Raw genomic sequence first — 19998 nt, forward strand, 5'->3', positions numbered from 1 at the left:
TCGCCCAATTTTCGTGTGTGCCAGAAAAAGACAACACTACTGATGTACTACTGAGATTAGTGCAAAGACACCAAAATGTCACTTGTCATTTCAAAATGCTGCTAAAGGCCCGTTTACACGACACATGACCCACATTAATTTAATTACGCAACCAGTAAAATAAGCCAAGAACACACAATTTTTTTATTCACAATCTTTTTATAAGAATACGTAATTATTGTAATAAATTTTAATAGAATTTTGGAGAAGATAAGTGAATCAAATTCGTCACTCGTGAAACCCTCATTAGGAGTATTGTTTTGAAAAGTTTGACGTTTAACATAACCTGAGATTTTTCTCACTTCAAATTAATTGTGGTAGTGGGTTTAAATTACTTGTAATCACGATGAATCAAAGAAATTTATTGACATGTACAACATACAACACAAATAATAAATAAGATAAATTCTTCAAACAGTCGTTTCTTTGTTTTCATCTTCAGTCTCTGCGTTTTCAGGCATTTCAATTACTACAGCTGAGTCGGGGTTGCCCCCTCGTTCTTCCGCTTCTTCAATATGGCGTTCCAAGTTATTTTGCTCAATTTCAGTTTCCTGTCTACTCCTTGCATCCTCATTATCTTCAGTTGGTGTGTTATTGGGATTGGCTGTTTCCATGGGGTTGTGGCAACAAATATGGGCCGTACTTGGGGGTATGTACCTCACGACACACTCTCTTTGCCACCAATTGTACCACATTCTTGAATGCAGCCTAATAACTGAATAAACCCATAAGTAATACCCAATCAGCATTATTCCAATCATAATGAGAAGCGAGACCGAAGTCCAACGAGCAGCCGGGACCATAATGAACTTCTTCTGATTGTAATAATCAGAAGAAAACAAGCAGACATATGTTATTATTATAGCAACTGGTGTAATGACCGTGCATGCAATTATATCGCTCCGGACGCCTCTCCCAATTCCCCCAGGACTCCGGTGGCTCCTCAACCATCGCCAGATTGACTGCTGGGAGGTGTATTTCGGGGAACGTTCTGTTCGAAATACCACATGACACAATTCACACATTGTTGTATTCGACTCAGCTAACCATCTCTCGAGACAACTCCTATGGACGAAAGCCACAGTTCCCTAAAGTCATTTTGTTAAAAACAAACTGAAAAGTTACTTAAAGCACCTTGCAATGACAGGGGGCTATCAAAGCTTCATCTTTGTCGTTGTCATAACAAATGCGACACAAAACTGAAATTAGAGACAGTTTGGGGTCCAGACAAGCGTTACAGGGGGACGACGAAGGCTTCATTGTTGTGATTTGGAAGGTTTTAGTAGAAAAGCCCGCGTTATGTAATTTTAAATTTTTGTGTCACCAACATGAAGAAAAATAAGTCACTATCGAAATTGTCACAATGTACAGTGTACAACAAAACAAATGGTGAAGAAGTTTGTGTGCAAAATGCAATAATCTGACATAATTATTGTGTTTGCTGTTTGTAGTCAATAAATGAGTATTGCTAAGACTTGATTTTTATTTATAATTATCTCACGATGTGATGTGATGTGATGTGATATATGATTTGATTTTGACGTTACTTTGTTTGAGGCTGTACCTGTATTGACATCTGTGAATGACGTTAGCTGTCAAAAATTAGTGAGGTTATGTCTGTAAAAAAAGATGTAAATAAAACATTCTAAAACAATAATTTTTTCATAAAATCAGTATTATTTCATGTTCATAATTCATTTGAAACAAAAAAATAACGCAAATGTGTAAGATGTCACTAAGTGTCCCTTTAATGGTGTCTCATTAAAATTCATGACAAATCTGTGGGTAGATAACGAAACAATGTAATCAAAATAACAGTAAGTGTTCCACAATGTATGTCATCAATTATTTTATAATCTATTGGAAACTGCTTGCTTGGTCTCTACTACTTTTGCTGGTGACATGTTTGAGCACCCAGTTTTTCACATTACCTGTAAGTGGGCTTTATTTGCTCGGCTATGTGATAACTGTTGCTATTTCGACAACTTGGGTCAGCTTCGTGACTATACAGAACTTCCTCCACCAGAACAAACCGGTAAATTTACCCAAACTCTTAAATCTTAAAGTAAAACAATGTGAGAGCGAAGATTTCAACAATGCGGCTTCGATCAAGCAGCTAACTTTGGATATCGACAAGTATTTTATAGAAAAATGGTTCATTTACATAAGTAAAGACCCGACCTTTAATAATGAGAGTCGAGTCATCCTCGAGGAGGTTCTGAGAAAGATGGTTAATGTCCAGTTGAGTCTCGATAATGAAGCTATCATTCAAGGAGTCCTCAATTTGTATTTGAAACATTTGAAGGAGTTTCGGAGGAGTTTGAAACGCAGGGATAAATATTCGGGAAAAATCAGCGACTTGTATAGATACTCACACATGTGTAGTTGTTCAAAGAAAGCAAAGAATTATTTCATTCATCAACTCACTATTAACTTATTGAACCATTTCATCAACTGGGAATTGGGAAACTCATTACCATACCAAATTCTAGTCTCTATAATTTCGAAACGAGTCATGACATACATTTTGAATTTATTATCAAACCCGGAATTTATTAACTACTACATTTTAAGAAGTTGTGCATCGGAAAGTAAGAAAAGCGAGCTGAAATTGAACGATTTCAATCGGGTGAAAATTATCCAAATCACGGAAAAAGGGGATACGACACCCACTGATCTAGTCAAATCTGTGAGCAAAACGAATTTGGCCAGAGTTGACGCCATTGAACCCCAAACCAAAGAGATTGTTGAATTTAAAAGCGAAGAAGTTAAGATTTATGAACCTAAGAGTTGTAAAACTTGGTACGATTCGTTAGATTTGACTTCGATTCCTTTGGGACAGGATATACTTGATAGCATAAGTCTGGGAGAGTCTGACAAGGATGTCGATAATACAGGTTTCTATTTTCTGTGAGTTAAAATCTTGTGTTATTATTGTGTTTTAGAACTGGAGAAAGACGAAGTTTTGTCTCCTATATCCTCGGCCAAGAATCTCCTCGACGAAATGAAACAAATGACGACATTTGAAGGCTTGAAGACTTCCATGAAACCAATCAGCGATGCCACGGCTACCACTATTCACAACATCAAAGATTTTCAAGAAAGTACAGTAAATAACGTGGTTAAACCGGTCTCACAGGTCACTTCAACCGCCTTGCATAGAATCGGTGGTTTACACTTGCAGGTATTTCATTGGATTTAATTTTTTTCTCTTGTTACATTTTATGTTGCAAGGATGAAGCTGCAGGTATGGTTGAAGGTATCTTAGATTTTGGTAGGACGCGAATCCGGAAAGGTTTGCGTCTGACCGGTCTTCAAGACAGCCCCCCTGACGAGCCCATAAAACCACAAAAGAAGCAAATTGTCAAAATGGACAAAATTGACGACTTTGAAACGACTTGGATTAATCCAATACAAGAGGAACAAGTCAGTGGTGCCACCTGAAAAGATTTGTTTCACAAAATGTATAATTGCAGCCAAAATTTGAAACCGTAACCAAAGTCCCATCGATTCAAACCCACGAGGAAACAAGTCCGGAACCTGAATACGAAGAAGCCGCCGATTTAGCGACGAGTATAGCGAAACTGCGGTCTTTACTTGAGCAAAAATCGTCCGAATCGAGTTTATCGACACCGGCCGTTAGTCCAATGTGAGAATTTTTAACGTTTTAAGTTTGGGGAAATAAAGGGATTCTAGGCCACAGGACGAAATTTCTAATAAAATTTTATTGGAAGATGGGGACGAGACCGATGGTGTAATGCCGAGTTTTTACAAATTCTGTGCTAAAACTGCAACCGGAGTCATTCACAACACTCTTAATACTATCAAAACTGCACTTCCTGGTAATGTGGCAGAGTGTGACAGATACGATGGCTTGGAGAAGTGGTTGTTTGTGGAGGCGAACGCGACGGTGAGCTATTTTAGTTTTATTATTATTTAAACAAAATTTGTTCTTTAGAATTGTGATTTATACGAACGTATGACTAAACTCCTCGGCGAAAGGAAAGTTTTCTGCACTGTGGACACGGCCTACGAAGCACTCGATTCTTTGGATTCGCTCCACCAAAATGACAAACTTCGCCAGTCCAACATCCAATTCCATGATGAACTCGATGATTTTGAAGTCAAACTACCGATCACCAAAACACTTTTCGACATTTTATGCGAACTTTTAGCAGACAACAAGGAAACGTTTTTGACTAAAGAACCGGTCATTAAATCTGTTTTGTTACTTTTCGGAAATTTTATTGAAGAAAATGTTGTGACACACGCGAATTATTATCTACGTTATTGTTGTGCTAATGCTAAAATACCGTCAGAGGGCAAAATTGAGACGCTTTCTATGGAACTCGAAGAGTTTGTTACTGTTGTTTTGAGCGGCATTCCAGGTGAGTGGAATACCAAAACTTTTATTACAGTGAAATTAATTTAATTTCAGATTCTGTTAAATGTCTAGTAGGGGAAAACACAGTGAAAGATGTTGTAAATTTGTTTGTTTCTTCGTTGCAAATAGAGAAGATCAATCAGGATATCATGTTGCAAGTTTTTGAGATACTTTGTATGAAATTAATGGAAGGAAGTAAACAGCTATCGCCTATGATTCCAGCTTAGTTGTCTTTGATGTTACGCTTTAAATAGATTTTATGTCAACGTTTAACAAATGTAGAAAATAAAAATACGTTTTATTTATTTCCATAGATTGTTATTATTTCGCTTATTTTTTCACTGCATAAGTATAGAAGTGTCTAACTAAAATTCATCACAAATCTGTGGTTTGATAAAGAAAGTATCTAATCAGAAGTACTTCCTTGAAGATAACACCTCAAAAGGTATCAAAATTACAGTAAGTGTTCCACAATGCATGTCATCAATTATTTTATAACCTACTGGAAATCGCTTGCGTGGTCTTTATTACTTTTGCTAGTTACATGTTTGAGCACCCAGTTTTTCACACTACCTGTAAGTGGTCTTTATTTGCTCGGCTGTGTGGTAGCTGTTGCTATTTCGACAACTTTGATAAGCTTCGTGACTATACAGAACTTCCTCCACCAGAATAAACCGCTAAATTTACCAAAACTCTTAAATCTTAAAGTAAATAAACAATGTGAGAGAGAGGATTTCAACAATGCAGCTTCAATTAAGCAGCTCACTTTTGATATCGACAAGTATTTTATAGAAGAGTGGTTCGTTTACATAAGTAAAGACCCGACTTTTAATAGTGAGAGTCGGGTTATCCTCGAGGAGGTTCTGAGAAAGATGGTTAATGTCCAGTTGAGTCTCAGTAATGAAGCTATCATTCAAGGAGTCCTCAATCTGTATTTGAAACATTTGAAGGAGTTTCGGAGGAGTCTGAAACGCAGAGATAAATATTCGGGAAAAATCAGCGACTTGTATAGATACTCACACATGTGTAGTTGTTCAAAGAAAGCAAAGAATTTTTTCATTCATCAACTTACCATTAACTTATTGAACCATTTCATCAATTGGGAATTGGGAAACTCATTACCATACCAAGTTCTGGTCTCTATAATTTCGAAACAAGTCATGACGTACATTTTGAATCTATTATCAAATCCGGAATTTATTAACTATTACATTTTGAGAAGTTGTGCGTCGGAAAATGAGAAAAACGAGCTAAAATTGGACGATTTCAATCGAGTAAAAATTAGCCAAAACACGACACATTATAATGACCCAGACAAATCTGTGAGTAAAGCCAATTTGAGCAAAGTTGACGCTACCAAGAATCGAGCCAAAGAAATTAAAAGTGAACTTAAGAAGTGTAATACTTTTAACGTTTCACTAGATTTGACTTCAGTTCCTGAAGGGCAAGATATACCTGATAGTATAAGTCTGCGAGAATCCAGACAACTAGAAAATGTAACTAAAGTACAAACTCGGGGAATCCCAGAATCTGGATACGAGGAACCCGCCAATTTAGCGACGATTATATCAAAACAGGGAGCTTTGCAAGAGCAAAAAGCTTCCGAATCGAGATTATTGATCCCGGTTGTTAATTCAATGTAAAAATTTTCTCGTATGAAGCTTGTTTAAAAATAAAGAATTTTTAGGTCATTGGGCGAAATTTTCAATAAAATATTGCTCGCAGACAGTGTCCAGATCGAGGATTCACTTGCAACGACTTGGATTAATTCAATAAAAAAAGAACAAGTTAGTACCTACCTACTGTCATTAAAAATAACTATTGTTTTAAAAATAACTATTGTTTTAAAAATAACCCACAATTGCAGTCAAAATCTGAAGTCCCGTTCATACAAACCTGTGATGATGGAAGTCCAGAGCATGATGAATGTGAAGAAGCCGACGAAGTTGATGGTGTGAAGAGTTTTTATAAATCTTGTGCTAAAACAGGAACGAGAGTAATTCGTAACACTGTTAAGACAATTAAAAGGGCACTTCCTTGCAATGTTGAAGAGAGTGACACATATCATGGAATGCAAAACTGGTCCTTTATTAAGTCGAACGCGACCGTGAGTTATTTTAGACTTTTATTATTATGTAAACAAAATTCGTTCTTTAGAATTGCGATTTGTGCGAACGTATGACTAAACTCCTCACCGAAAGGAAAGTTTTCTACGAAGCTCTTGATTCCTTGGATTCGCTCAAACAAAACGACAATCTTCCTCAGTCCAACACTCAATTCGATGATGAATTCGACGATTTTGATGTCAAACTACAGGTCACCAAAACACTTTTCGACATTTTATGCGAACTTTTAGCAGACAACAAGGAAACGTTTTTGAGTAAAGAACCGGTCATTAAGTCCATTTTGTTACTTTTCGGAAATTTTATTGAAGAAAATGTTGTGACACACGCGAATTATTATCTACGTTATTGTTGTGCTAATGCTAAAATACCGTCAGACGGCAAAATTGAGACGCTTTCTATGGAACTCGAAGATTTTGTTACTGTTGTTCTGAGTGGCATTCCAGGTGAGTGGGATACCAAAACTTTTATTACAGTGAAGTTAATTTAATTTCAGATTCTGTTAAATGTCTATTAGGGGAAAACACAGTGAAAGATGTTGTAAATTTGTTTGTTTCTTCGTTGCAAATAGAGAAGATCAATCAGGATATTATGTTGCAAGTTTTTGAGATACTTTGTATGAAATTAATGGAAGGAAGTAAACAGCTATCGCCTATGATTCCAGCTTAGTTGTCTTTGATGTTGTTACGCATTAAACTGATTTTAAGTCAATGTTTAGCAAATGTAGAAAATAAAAAAATCGTTTCTTTAACAAGAATTTATTAAAACTTAAATCACTGGTTTAATATCAACTTTTATCGTATTTATCTGACTGTTTGCACAAATCGACGAACACTCCTTTGCCTCTGCTTGGTATATCCGAGTAGCTCTTCTTTCCCTTGGGACAAAGCGTGTTCGAAAAGGACGCATCTCTTTTCCTAAACAAACATTTGTTACATAATTAAATAGTTCAAGAGAATGTTTAAAGCCCGACGCGGAGCGAGGGCTTTAAACACCCAAGGCTACAACAATAATGAATTTTTTTACTTACCCTCTTCCGGGCAACGCCATCTCGTCAACTGCTACACTTTCGACATACAAGTGGTCGTTGCACCAAAACAAACAGATTGTTTTTGGTTCTAGAACGTTCAATTCGTACTCCCAACTCAATTCGACTTTTTTAATGTTGCCTCCCAAGTCGGCTGGATGTGACACCACACTGGTGAAACTGGTGCCGTGTTCCAATTTCGTCTCACCAGAGGGTGTTAAATCGACGTGGATCACACCAGCGGAACTGTAAATGGAGGCCTTAATGAAGCCCTGGACCCAGGATTCGGCCATTCGGGGTTTGGCTAACTCTATTCTCACTCGATACAGTCTTCCTGGAATCAAAAAGTACATGACAAATTCAAAAAATAAACAAAAAAAAAACATAATACAGGGGGCGCCAGAACTTGCGCACCAAAGTCGAATGTAGGTAAGATACCAGGAACATGGAAAAAATATTAAGTCTGAAACTGTAAGAATTTTCTGGAGTAATCCAGTAAAGTCCGGACTGAGTCAAGTTTTGTGAAATTTTTTAAAATAAAGGTTACAAAGTTAAGAGTTATTTTTTCTTAGGGAAGATTACCCAAAGATTTGAGTTGAATAGACAGTTCAAGCGTTTTGGAACTATTTTCTAGTTTACGTAAAACGAACTAATAAAAAGTCTGAAATTGTGAGAACGTTCTGGAAAAATTAAACCGTTAGAACCGTTGAAGTCTGGACTAACTCAAGTTTTGTTGAAAATTTTTCAAATAAACGCTGCAAATTTAAAAACAAACAGTTTTAAGTAAATAATTGCTTTTATAAATCAAGTTTTATGCGACTTTTAGTAATTTTTCTTATTCGCGCACCAGAGAAAAATGCCATCCATGTAAGATAATGTACCAGAACCATGAAAAAAATATTTAAAAAATCTATGTATAAAAATTTCGAAATTACATCGCAAAAACTATGTATCGCAGAGTATTTTAACCTGTTGCATCGTGTTCAGCGGGTAATTTTACGTCCAAAAAACCATATTTCAAGCGTTTTTACAAAAAATTCGTAAGTATTTAAACTTGACCCAATAACATTTTGTGCACTATTTTGAGTCTTTAAGATCACTAGAAATGTAAAAAAACGTTATATGGATCGATTTTAAAGTTAAAATTTTTTTGATTTTTGTCGAGATTTTGGTCGATTTTTGGCATAGTAGTAACTCCGAACTTCTTGGTGATAACCGCTTATGTTTGGTACCTTTGGAAAGAAAATTTAATTTTCTATCATATACAAAAAAGATCAGTGTGTGATAAATAGTTATCGAGAAAATTTCTGATAAACTAATCAAAGAAAAAATGAATTAAATTATAAATTAAAATATTGCAAATTTTAGCAAAATAAATTTACATTTTTTTATTAATGTATATTTTAAACCCTTAATAAAACATATTTTATCAGTATTTATTTTACGGGGTTCTAGTTTTTTAACTTAATAATATGTTTGGTTACAAATCCTATTTTTGAACGAAACCTCCAGTGACGTCAATTCGCGCGAATAATGCGTACACGTGATTGGTGCAAAGTTACGAGGCAACCTTCTCACTTTATAAATCTTGATCATTAGTAAGGCTCGGATTATATGCACGAAAAATTTGTAAAATATGCGCGAATATATGCACGTATTTTCACAAAAATATGCACAAGATATTAAGAAATATACTCCAATATATGCTAAATATGCAATGATATGCAAAACTGAACAATAAAAAATCAAAGTTAGGATAAATTTTTATCCTCGAGAACACTAGACTTTGTATTTTCGGTATCTTGAACTACACAGAATAAACGAAAGAGAATAAATAAATTGGTTTTGCCTCAGACAAGCCATTTTATAACCTAGTAATTAAGCTTTTCTAATAAATTTGTACTTTTCAGATCACATCACTTTAAACTATTTCGCTAAAATTTACTTCCAGGAAACTATTTATTCGAATTATAGCCATACCGGGTGAATAAAAAGTATAGAACCAAACGTGTTTTTTTTGCTTAAACTATTTATTTGTTATATTTTAACAAAAAAATCGCGTAACTCAAAAAGAAAACAAAATTTCTTTCTCAAAATACGATCACATTTTTTATATTACTTTAATTTATATTAAGTATTATTTTCTAGAGGCAATTTATTTTACAAAAAAAAACGCTTAGTTCTATACTTTATATTCACCCTGTATAAAGGAAACACTCAGCAGGATACTAGTTCTTTGATTCCGGCTTACGACCTACCGGTTGTTTTTTCTTTAACATATTTTGTAATCGGATCTTTTTTCATAAACTATCTAATTTTTAACTTGAACTGAAATTCTTAATCAGAAATTTGTAATTTGAAGAAAATATGCACAAATATGCAATATTTCCTAAAATATTCACGAAGTTGCCAAAATATGCCTATTGGCCTATTTTAGTCAAAAAAATATTAGATATGCATAGAAAATTTATAATTTTGTTGATATACCTCTTAATAAAAAATATGCATTTTGCATATAATCCGAGCCTTAATTATCAGTATCATTAAATAGACAAAAAAATGTAAAATGTCAAAAAATAAATGTCAAATTTTTTTAACAGATAGAATTTTTTAATGTTACTGGTAAGATAAGAATCTTACATAAATTTTTTCTCTGGGGTGCGATTTCTGATATTCCGAGTACTTACGGCAAAACGGGAACTCTCGTCCCGTGGTTAGGAAGTATTTATTTCCGACCAGATCGGTCAGCTTTGCTTGCGAGATTTCATTATTTTCGATCCCGGGGCTGGAGTGGGCATGATAGCCCATCACAGCGCAGTTCGTGGTTCCAGGCTTGCACGTGAAGCATTTCCCGGCCATAAACTGCTCGAAACTGGAACATTGATGCCCTAAAATGCCCTCTGACTAACACAAATCAAACATTCGGTATTGAAACTCACCTATGTAAGGGCATTGTGTGTTTATACTATCAATAAATAATTTTATGGCTCTTACATGATTACATGCGACCAGGACTCTGGACGCTTCCTCTAGCCCATCCCTGAAATTTGAGCTCGAAAATGTTTGGTTTGAGGAAAAATGACAACTTGCCTGATAAGGGTTAAGGGTACTAAGGGGGTTTGGGTAATATCACATCCGGGTTGCTCTTTCCCATTGTTGGGATAGAAGTCTAAGTGGCCGCAAGGCTGCGACATTCCGTAGCCTGGAAATTGGAGCAAAGTTTAGAAACTCGTAAAATGCATCACTTTTTGTCGACTTCAAGCTTTCTGTTAGTTTTGTGACACACGACTCGGGAAAGTTTTTACAAAAGAAGACAATGAGTCAGCTGAAATGGGCAAAGATTATGCATATTTGAGTATCGTTTTGGTTAGGCTCTATTTCTTCTTTTGTTTTGCAAACAAGATAGCTGAACTGATGGAAAGAAAGCACTTACCGAGGAAGATGATGCCTTTGCCGTCGGTGTGGATCACGTCGACGAATTCGGCGTCGGAGGGGTCCAGACGGACGTGTGGGGGCATCCCCTAAAACAACTAACATGAGGCCTAGGGACTAAAGATTGCTTTCCAAAAAAAGCAAAGCAAAAATATACTAGTTTTTGGATTTGATTTCATGAAATGTCGATATTTTAGACTTTTGTGAAGTTGAGATGTTAGAAAGAACTGAAAAATAATAGTATTTTGTCGCTTTTAACTATTTTTAATCAAGTTTGGAGAGACAATCTGTACAGTAAGCACTTCAAAAGAAAAAGATGATATATTTCACAAATAAAATAACTTTAAAATATTTTTTTAATAAAAGAAAAACATGTTCGTGTAATAAACATGGTTGGATATTTATTAAAAAATGCTTAGTAACTAATAGGTAAATGCCAATTACAAACAATTCACGTAAAACGCTTCGTGCCTTTATTAGATTTTTTTAAATGTTAATGATAAAAATATTTCAGCTCAATAAATGTAATATAATTTCAGAAAAATGTATTAAAATTGTAAAAATGGAGCTGAAAAACCGTTTGTAATTTTTAAATCACACGTTTCTCAAATGTGGTAAATTATTTTTCAAGAAATCTGAAACAGTAAGAATTTTCTGGAATTACCCGGTAGAGTCCGTACTAACTCGAATTTTGTTTTTTTTTTAATAAACGTTACAAAGTCTGAAGTTGTAAGAACGTTCTGTAAAAATTAAACCGTTAAAAAATTAAACCGAGTAGTCCGGTAAAGTGTGGACTAACTCGAGTTTTGTTGAAAATTTTTCAAATAAACGCTACAAATTTAAGAACAAACACAATTTTAAGTTATTAATTGTTTTAATAAATCATGTTTTATGCGGATTTTAGTATTTTTTCTTATAATCTTTTAAAATTACTGCTAGATACAGAGTGCGCCAGAATTTGCGCCTCAGAGAAAAATGCCATGTAAAATAAGATACCAGGAACATGGAAAAAATGTAAAAAATATTATATCTATACAAATTTCGAAGTTATGAGATTAAATTTTGCACTTTGACTCTATTTATTTCTGTTGGAAAAAAAAAATCAATTTTTTTTGCTACAGGCCATTAGAAGAGGAAACAAGGAAGCTGTGTCCTAAATTGTAACTCTGTTTAATGTTATTTTTTTACCTTTATAAATAATTATAAAAACACAAATACAAGATTATCAGTATCATTAAATAGACAAAAAGATGTCAAATGATAAAAAATTAATGTCAAAAATTTTTGGTACACATAGAATCTTTTAAACATGTTTTCCATGTTCCTGGTATCTTATCTTACTTGAAATTTTTCTTCTGACACACCCTGTATAATTAGTTTTGATAACCGTAAATACGATCAAAGCATTGAACAAAAGTGATTGTAAATTTGTTAAAAGTTGTTTTTTCTTATGAAAGATTAACCAAAGATTCGGCTAGGATAAACAGTTGAAGAATCCATCAAAATTTACCCAGAAAAATTAAACGTTTTGAAACAATTTTATAATTTTTAAACTCTATAAAAGAGACAGCTTCAAGTGTTGATTAAAATAAACCGCTTTTACTTAGTTCTAGCAGTTTTTCTTATAATTAAGAAATCGCAGTTAGATATTGTCAGTGGCGACGACCAAAAAGATTTGTATGCAATTTGTAGAAAAATTACATTTTCGTATAAAAAACCAGACAAGGAATCTGAATCTGTAAAGATCTGTAAAAAAATGAGTTGAGAATACGGGGATAATTAGCTTAGAAGAAATCGGAAAATCGGAAAAATCTTGCAAGAGTATTTTTATTAAACCACGAGTTTTGAAAACATTTCTCATATAAAATAAACAGAGATACTTACAAATTTGTATAAAAATTTGTTGCAAAAATTATACCGTTCCGGTAAAGTCCCTACTAAATTTTGGCAAAAAAAAAATAAAAAAACAATAAAAAAAATTGAAAAACGGTGATTTTATGGCACGGACAAATTCAGTTTCGACAAATTTATGTTTAAATTTTAATATATATTTTTTTAAGGAAATTTATCTAAAAAGACGAACTTGTAAAAAAATTGTCTGGGATAAATAGATTCCGCGAAATAGGTCAGAAAAATTGGAGATATGAATGAATTTATTTGAGTAAAACTACCTGAAAAAATGGCTCGGCAGGATCCAGTCCTGTGATTCGTCCCAGTTTGGGAACAAGAGAGCCGGCGTATCCAGCAGTGTGGGCCCCCAAAGAGTGCCCAATGATGTGGAAGTCGCTGGCATCAATGTCATATTTGTTCTACAATTTCACATTATTTTTCTACCGACTTTTTGTGGGTAAATTACCATTAAAAACTTGATTAAATGGGCAATTTCCATGCCTACTAGCCGCGTATTGGCTGTGGCTTGTGTGTATAGGGGTAAACTACCCCCCGCCCAATCCACCACAATCACATTCATATCACCTGCTTTGATCAGTTCATCTTTCATATCTCTCACCTGAAATAAATCCAAATCGGGTAAGATAAACGAAATTTGGGTAAATTGATGATTTGTACCCAATTTGATAAAGGAGTGTCGATAAATCCGTGAACTATAAATTTTGTACTTTTGTTCGGGTTGAAATTTGATTCTTCAATGGTGCTCTCGTCTTCGACTTTCAGGTAAGTCCCCTAGAATTGACCAAATTAAAAATTGTAAAGAAGTGAAAGGTGGGTGCATCGTTTGAGAAAAGTAGGAAGTGAATTTTTTATGACATTTGATAAATAATATTTGAACTTTTGAATACTAAGACCACGTTAATTAATTCGTTCGTAGAGAGTTATTATTAAATTCTTACAAAGTAATTACTGTGACAAAGCTAAAATTGTGTAAGTTTTATCGGAGGAAAGTACTTAATTACCTATGCATCATTTTGAAATTTTTATTAGATATGAATTGAATTGCATGGTTGGTGTTTGTGTACAAATTATCGCTGGAATTCAAGGTTTTTTGATGGCCTTTTTCTAATTACATGTTTCTTCAGATTCACGTAATTAGCGAGTACATTAGAAAAATTATTAAATTACTGAAGCTAAGTAATTAAATAATAACAAATGTGACACGCAGTATTGTTCGCTGAGTAATGCTTTTTAATTCATTTCATTTCAAATGACACGACAAAAATAATTATAAAAAATTCTTCTAAAACTCTACTCCTAAAAGAAAATCAAATTCTATCTTAAAATTTGCACGAAAACCGTAAAAGGATGTAATCATTTTTTTGGTGAAAGTTCATTAAACTTAAATTGATAAATTTTGCAAATTCAATTTCGTATTTCCATTTATTTTGTTAAAAATAAATAAATTTAAAGACTTGAAAATAACAACAATAGTACATTAGACAGACTGGAAAAATGAAATTAGGTATAAGAGATCTAAGTTTGGTTAAATGTCAAAAAAGTTGCAGAATAAATAGTAAAAACTTTACAGTAGTTTCAAAAATATCAGAAAACAACTGAAAATTTACCTATGTATTTTTGATGATAACTTTGTTTTTTCCTTATCAATCGATAAATAATGACGAATAATGAAGATAAGCCAAAATAATAAAAACAAAGTTGTAGTAAAACTGAAAACGCAAATTGTAGTGTTTTTTATAAGTCTGAAACTGCTTAAGATAGAGTTTCGAAAAGGTAACATTTTTGATTAAAATAATTAAATTATATGTCTAATCTCAATATAAACATAAAAACCTTGAACACAGAGAAATGATCAGTACAACAGGTTTTTTTAAGTCTCAATGTTGCTTCAAATTATTTTTATTTTTGACATGTGTATATTCAAAATTTTATTTTATTTTATTTTATGGACAGTAAATTAATTAAATAATTTTTGTTTCAATAAAAATAAGAAGCAACAGAGTACTTAGTAGTGAAAGCACTGAGTTTTAGAAGAAACTTGAAATGAAAGATTTAACTAAGTACATTAAAATTGGAAATTATATGTTTCAGTCAGGTACTGAAAGTTTAAATTAACGACTTAAATGTAAACAAGAAAATGTAATGTACACTTAATTTTAGTATAGCTATAAAAAGAAAAAAAATCAAAGACATAAAGTAAATTCAAGACAAGTTCATTCACTTGACACACAGGAAGAAAATTCTTAAGGTATTAATAATTGTAGATGAGAAAGCGACTATATTAGGTTACTCTTCAAGCAAAGGTAACATAAAACTGACTTTTAAGCCCAGCGGTTAATAACTGTGTTATTAGAAGAAATAACTTTCGAAAAATCAACCAGTGTTGAAAAACCTAAAATTTTAGTACAAAAACCATTTTCGACCACATTTTTCGGCTAAATTTTGCCCTAATTTTGCTCAAAATCGAGTGAAATAAACAAAATAACATCAATGTTAACTCTTTTTGTAATGTTTAGATGTTTAGACTAAATTTTGCAAAATAAATGAGCCAACAAATATGTAATATTAATTTCGATTTAATATTGTAATTTGTTTATCTCAAATACGTGCTTCAACTTCAAAAAAGCAAAAATAACGCCATTTTCTTGAATTTTTGGCTTGTTGTTAGTGAAATGGTACAAAAGTGTTGTACATTTTTATTTTTATATAGTAAAAAACAAATAGAACCATTTTTTAAAATAATTTGGTGGTTTTTCATTTTTTTTTTTTTGAGAATATTTGGCGAAATAATCAAGTTTCTGTCAGAAAAATGTGGCAAATGGCCGAAAAACATGCAAAAATAGTGTCATTCAGGTATTATTGACCTAATTTACTGTATCCATAATTAAAAATAAGTTGTTTTTTTCATTTCAAAAAAATCACCAGATACTAGAATCTTTACCAAATTTTCATCAAATAATCAGACTGGTAAAAAAAATATTTTAATTGAATTTTAGACATTTTTTTCGTAACATAAAGAAGTAAAGAATGAAATTCTGAAATTGAGAAACTTTATACAAATTAATTTTTATTTATTTAGAAAAAAAAAAAAACAACATGTAACAAACACCAAACAAGAAACAAAATATTTCATGTTTATCTGCCTGAAATATAATCTCTGAACAATTGGGCCGACACCTTGAATTTAAATTAGCGCCACTATATACAAAACACTAAAATTGTAAGTACATTTTAATTGGAGAAAAAAAAAGGAGAAAACAAAAAAAAAGAAAAGAAAAAATATCATAATAGAAACATTCACATTACAAAATTCACAGAGATACAGGATGTTTCACATAACTTTACGAGGCTTGCGCCTAATGTACGCACCCAAATATACAAAAGTCACAGAACACTGGATACAAAAAATACACATTTAATTATTTAATTTTTGGAAACCCATGACAGTAGACTAATCACTGTTTCATTAATAGTCATAAACTGCAATGTTTCAGAAACAATTATCATTTGTTCTATTAAGAGACAGCATGAATATGATTGTAGTTTATCTATCTTAATCACTAACTAACTAAAAACGTTGTAATTTTCGAAAGGGTGAACAAACTAGAGAAGATTATCCAATTTTTCAAAATTTGTAATCGAGTTCGTATCGGATATTGGTATTTTTATTTTTAAAATGCATACAAACTTAAGTTTTGCAGTTTTGTTCCCAAACAGTTTTTCACTTCTTACGGTAATAAAATAATAAAAACAAACCTCATTTGGATTGAAGCGTGTGTAGAGTATAAACCTCGTATTGATGACATTTCTGGGCAATGGAAAGAGGTTGATGGGTCTGAGTATCAGATGGTACCAACTTCTTGTGATATTCAAGCAGCCCAAGTCATCATAACACCTGGTCTCATTCTCGACTGTAAACACTCTTCGTCGAAAAGAAATCTCTTTGAGTGGAAATACTCACAAGGCAACCAGGGCAAATTGACTTCGATTTTATCGGACCTTGCCCAGTCCAGGATGCCGGAATGGGCCACTCGCGACACGACCAGTACCACTCCGAGGGCTTGCAGACACCTCAGTACCATCTTCACGGTACTAACCGTTTCTTCGGCGGTTGTAGCCTTTGCATGGATCCGGAGTTGGCGGCACTCAAGACACTGAATCTGAAAGAGGCAATGAGTGATCTTGAACTAGGATGGGGGGCGTAGCATGGGGGGGCCATGGCGGCACGCGACTATAACCTTTCTCGAGTATTCGACAATTACACAAGATAAAAGCATTCGATTATGTAAGAAAGAAATTCAGTGAAAAGCTTTCACTAACACAGTTAACATCGAACCACAAAAAATGTTCCAATTTTGAAAGGTTGATGGAAATGTTTGCATTTTTAATTTATTGTCTTGTTTGTTTCCATGGGATTTTTCCGATCATGAGGAGAGAGTGATGGGTTTGACCACAACATTTTTTGAAAAAAAATTCCTTTGGTGGGTCAGGATTAGATAATTGATGATTCAGTTTGGTTCTTAGTCATGCTTTGCTGTAATCGCAAGCATGCGGAAGGGTTTATCAATATGGGTTGTTGTGGGTCAAGATTGTTTACAAATGAGTTCTTTCGGTAAATGTGTCATTTCCATAATTTATCATCTCGTAAATTAATTTCGGATGAGTTTTTTTGAGCAATTTTTATGACTTTTAATGAAATGGAATTTAGTTTCGAAAAATGGCCTAATGCCAAAGAGCTAGATTTTTTTATGTTTTTAAAATTTGCTTTCAATTTCTGCAGACTATTACGATTGTTAAAGTTTTGGTGGATATTTAAGTTTAGAAAAATTACAAAAAGAAATTTTGTACATTGTAATACATTGAAAATACATTACCAGAAATCCAAAATTTTAGAGAGAGAATTAGTAAATGTTTGAAAACAAAATATACAAATTTTTATGTTTTTACCGAAAAATCATTTTTTCTTAATTTTTGTTTTAAAATTTTATTTATGAATTCTATTTAAATAGTTGTAACTCTTAAATCACAAACTTGATCGAAAAAAATACATATAGCAAGTTGCCATTAAAAAAAATGCAAAACTCAAGTAAAAAATTCCAAAATTTGATAGTTAAACACCATTTTTTTATTAGGTACTCGTACTTTATCACTCACAAAAAATAAAAAACGCTTAGTTCCATATTATTTATTTCCTTTCTATGTATATTTTAAAACTTTATTCATCATATTTTATCGATTTTACGAACAAAATCTAATTATAAATGTGTATAATTTGAAATATTTGTTTTGATAGTTTAATTATAAGTGTTATGACACTTAACTGTTACTTTCTAAATGAACTTCAAATTTCACCTTGACCATACAGATGATTTTGAAATAGACAGTGGTGTTGCAATATAAAATTAATTTATTATACGTATATTTACACGCATTATTTTTAACGAAAAAACTGATTTAATGTAATTTTTGTTGTTTACGAGAATCGAAGAGATTATTATTATTTATTACCTAGCTAGTTGCAAATAGTTTGCATATCTACACTGAAAAACTTTTTTTAGAAGTAGCCTATTTAAAAAAAAAAAAAACAAAAAATATATTTCAGTAAATTCAGTAAATTCAGTTTCTTTATATACTAGAATAAAAATAATGCACTTATACGCATCAAGCTCAAAATGTAATACACTACTTCAAAAAATTAAAGAAATAAAAAAATTTACCACATTTTTTTGGTGATTTTTGAAAGGTATCTCATCGAAAAATGGTCGTAACTAGATTAAAAAAAAACATTTTGAAGCTTTAAGTTTCTAGTTTTGAGATCTTTTGGAAAAAAATTTTCTTTATAAAAATACAAACAAAAAAATGACAATAAAAAATTAATAATAAATATTAAAACTTTTGAAATCACACTTTGTAAAGTAAGGTATTCGCCTTCATGGGTACAGAGTAAAATCTATTTTCAATTTGTAAATGCGAATAAACTTTATAATTAAAAATTAAAGAAAACAAAAATTTACGTTTTAAATTAAGTAAACTATACTAACAATTAGCATAATTTGTTTACTTTTGATTTAAATTCATTTCCTGGGTTTTGAAGTTCACTGTTGAGTACTCTTCCTTTTGTTTGTTTAAATAAGCATAGACACATTATTATCTAAATACGATATAATGTGTAAAAATAAATAATACCATAATGTGTGTGCATAATTCTTTAAAAAATCAGTTAGCAATTTACATAATTCTCTTAATTGGTCAAGCGATTACAATTAAATGAAAGTCGTAATAAATGATGAAGTATAAAATGAACAAAATTTGCGTAAGTTTCACTTCAATAGGAAAAATAAGAAGAAGTATAAACTAATGCTACGTATTACAACACTCACTCACCTGAACCCTTATTTACTTGTTACTATTATATTGTGAGCGGCAAAATTATGGAATAATCTTATTAAAACTGAAAATATTTTGTTTTGACAAAAATGCTGTCTATTTTTAAAAATACACAATTTTCAACTTAATGGTTTTTGAGTAATGACGTCATCGACATTTTTTTTTAATGGACACTTCTTTTTACCAAATTCGATACATCTTTAATTGTCGAAATGACAACATCAAAATAATTAAATAAGTATTACCTAATGTTTTCGAAACAAAAATCATTCAAAAAGTGAAATATTATCAACAAAAAATAAACGTACAATTTTAAATCAAGTTAAGAATTTAGTATTTTTTAAAAGAAAATTGAGCTGTTCGAGCATTTTTGTCAAAACAAATTATTTTCAGATTTAATAAATAAAATTATTTCATAATTTTGCAGCACACTATATAGTAGAAGTGCTAATGACCAGTTACCTGAAAAATTCAGTTAAGAATCCTTTAAATGCAATTTTGTGTTCTCAATTTTAATTTCGCTGATTATTTTATTTAGTCCGGTCAAATTAGTCATAAAAATAGTGGTCAAATAACGAAAATTCCGACAGAGCTAAATTTTGGTGGAGACCTTGGGTATACCATTAGAAATAAAGTGTCAAAAGTCCCCATCGATCCCATGTGTGCTAAAAAAGTTATTCGGGGTCAAAGGTCAA

At 32.2% G+C, this 19998-nt stretch overlaps 4 protein-coding genes across 4 annotated transcripts in view; 2 read left to right on the forward strand and 2 right to left on the reverse strand.

Moving 5' to 3' along the window:
* Positions 1 to 380: 380 nt before the first annotated feature.
* Positions 381 to 1384, reverse strand: LOC123014451 (E3 ubiquitin-protein ligase MARCHF3-like). Its single transcript, XM_044413589.1, has 2 exons — positions 1174 to 1384; positions 381 to 1127 (listed from the first exon to the last, which is right to left on the reverse strand). Exons 1-2 carry the CDS (start codon positions 1297 to 1299, stop codon positions 450 to 452), a joined length of 804 nt encoding a protein of 267 aa, XP_044269524.1. The 5' UTR covers positions 1300 to 1384; the 3' UTR covers positions 381 to 449.
* Positions 1385 to 1603: 219 nt separating this feature from the next.
* LOC123014420 lies at positions 1604 to 4734 on the forward strand. The gene is made up of 7 exons (XM_044413541.1): positions 1604 to 2936; positions 2985 to 3223; positions 3274 to 3465; positions 3516 to 3688; positions 3736 to 3949; positions 3998 to 4427; positions 4478 to 4734. The coding sequence occupies exons 1-7, from the start codon at positions 1871 to 1873 to the stop codon at positions 4648 to 4650; spliced, it is 2487 nt and encodes an 828-aa protein (XP_044269476.1). The 5' UTR covers positions 1604 to 1870; the 3' UTR covers positions 4651 to 4734.
* Positions 4735 to 4789: 55 nt separating this feature from the next.
* LOC123014428 lies at positions 4790 to 7413 on the forward strand. The gene is made up of 5 exons (XM_044413554.1): positions 4790 to 6062; positions 6111 to 6210; positions 6291 to 6530; positions 6581 to 6992; positions 7043 to 7413. The coding sequence occupies exons 1-5, from the start codon at positions 4897 to 4899 to the stop codon at positions 7213 to 7215; spliced, it is 2091 nt and encodes a 696-aa protein (XP_044269489.1). The 5' UTR covers positions 4790 to 4896; the 3' UTR covers positions 7216 to 7413.
* Positions 7289 to 19998, reverse strand: part of LOC123014435 (pancreatic triacylglycerol lipase-like) — a 26238-nt gene continuing 13528 nt past the window's right edge. Inside the window, exons 2-12 of the mRNA XM_044413567.1 lie at positions 16878 to 17076; positions 16673 to 16827; positions 13574 to 13687; positions 13362 to 13514; positions 13177 to 13314; positions 11007 to 11094; positions 10664 to 10775; positions 10513 to 10613; positions 10261 to 10461; positions 7577 to 7907; positions 7289 to 7463 (exon numbers count right to left, since the gene is read on the reverse strand). Coding sequence (XP_044269502.1) covers positions 7334 to 7463; positions 7577 to 7907; positions 10261 to 10461; positions 10513 to 10613; positions 10664 to 10775; positions 11007 to 11094; positions 13177 to 13314; positions 13362 to 13514; positions 13574 to 13687; positions 16673 to 16827; positions 16878 to 16998 — 1644 coding nt within the window. The 5' untranslated portion in view covers positions 16999 to 17076 and the 3' untranslated portion in view covers positions 7289 to 7333. The remainder of the gene's footprint in view (positions 7464 to 7576; positions 7908 to 10260; positions 10462 to 10512; positions 10614 to 10663; positions 10776 to 11006; positions 11095 to 13176; positions 13315 to 13361; positions 13515 to 13573; positions 13688 to 16672; positions 16828 to 16877; positions 17077 to 19998) is intronic.

The sequence above is a fragment of the Tribolium madens genome, unplaced genomic scaffold (assembly GCF_015345945.1).
Source record: "Tribolium madens isolate multiple individuals breed KSU strain unplaced genomic scaffold, Tmad_KSU_1.1 Scaffold_19;HRSCAF=116;Tcas5.2_LG9, whole genome shotgun sequence".
NCBI classification, from domain to species: domain Eukaryota; kingdom Metazoa; phylum Arthropoda; class Insecta; order Coleoptera; family Tenebrionidae; genus Tribolium; species Tribolium madens.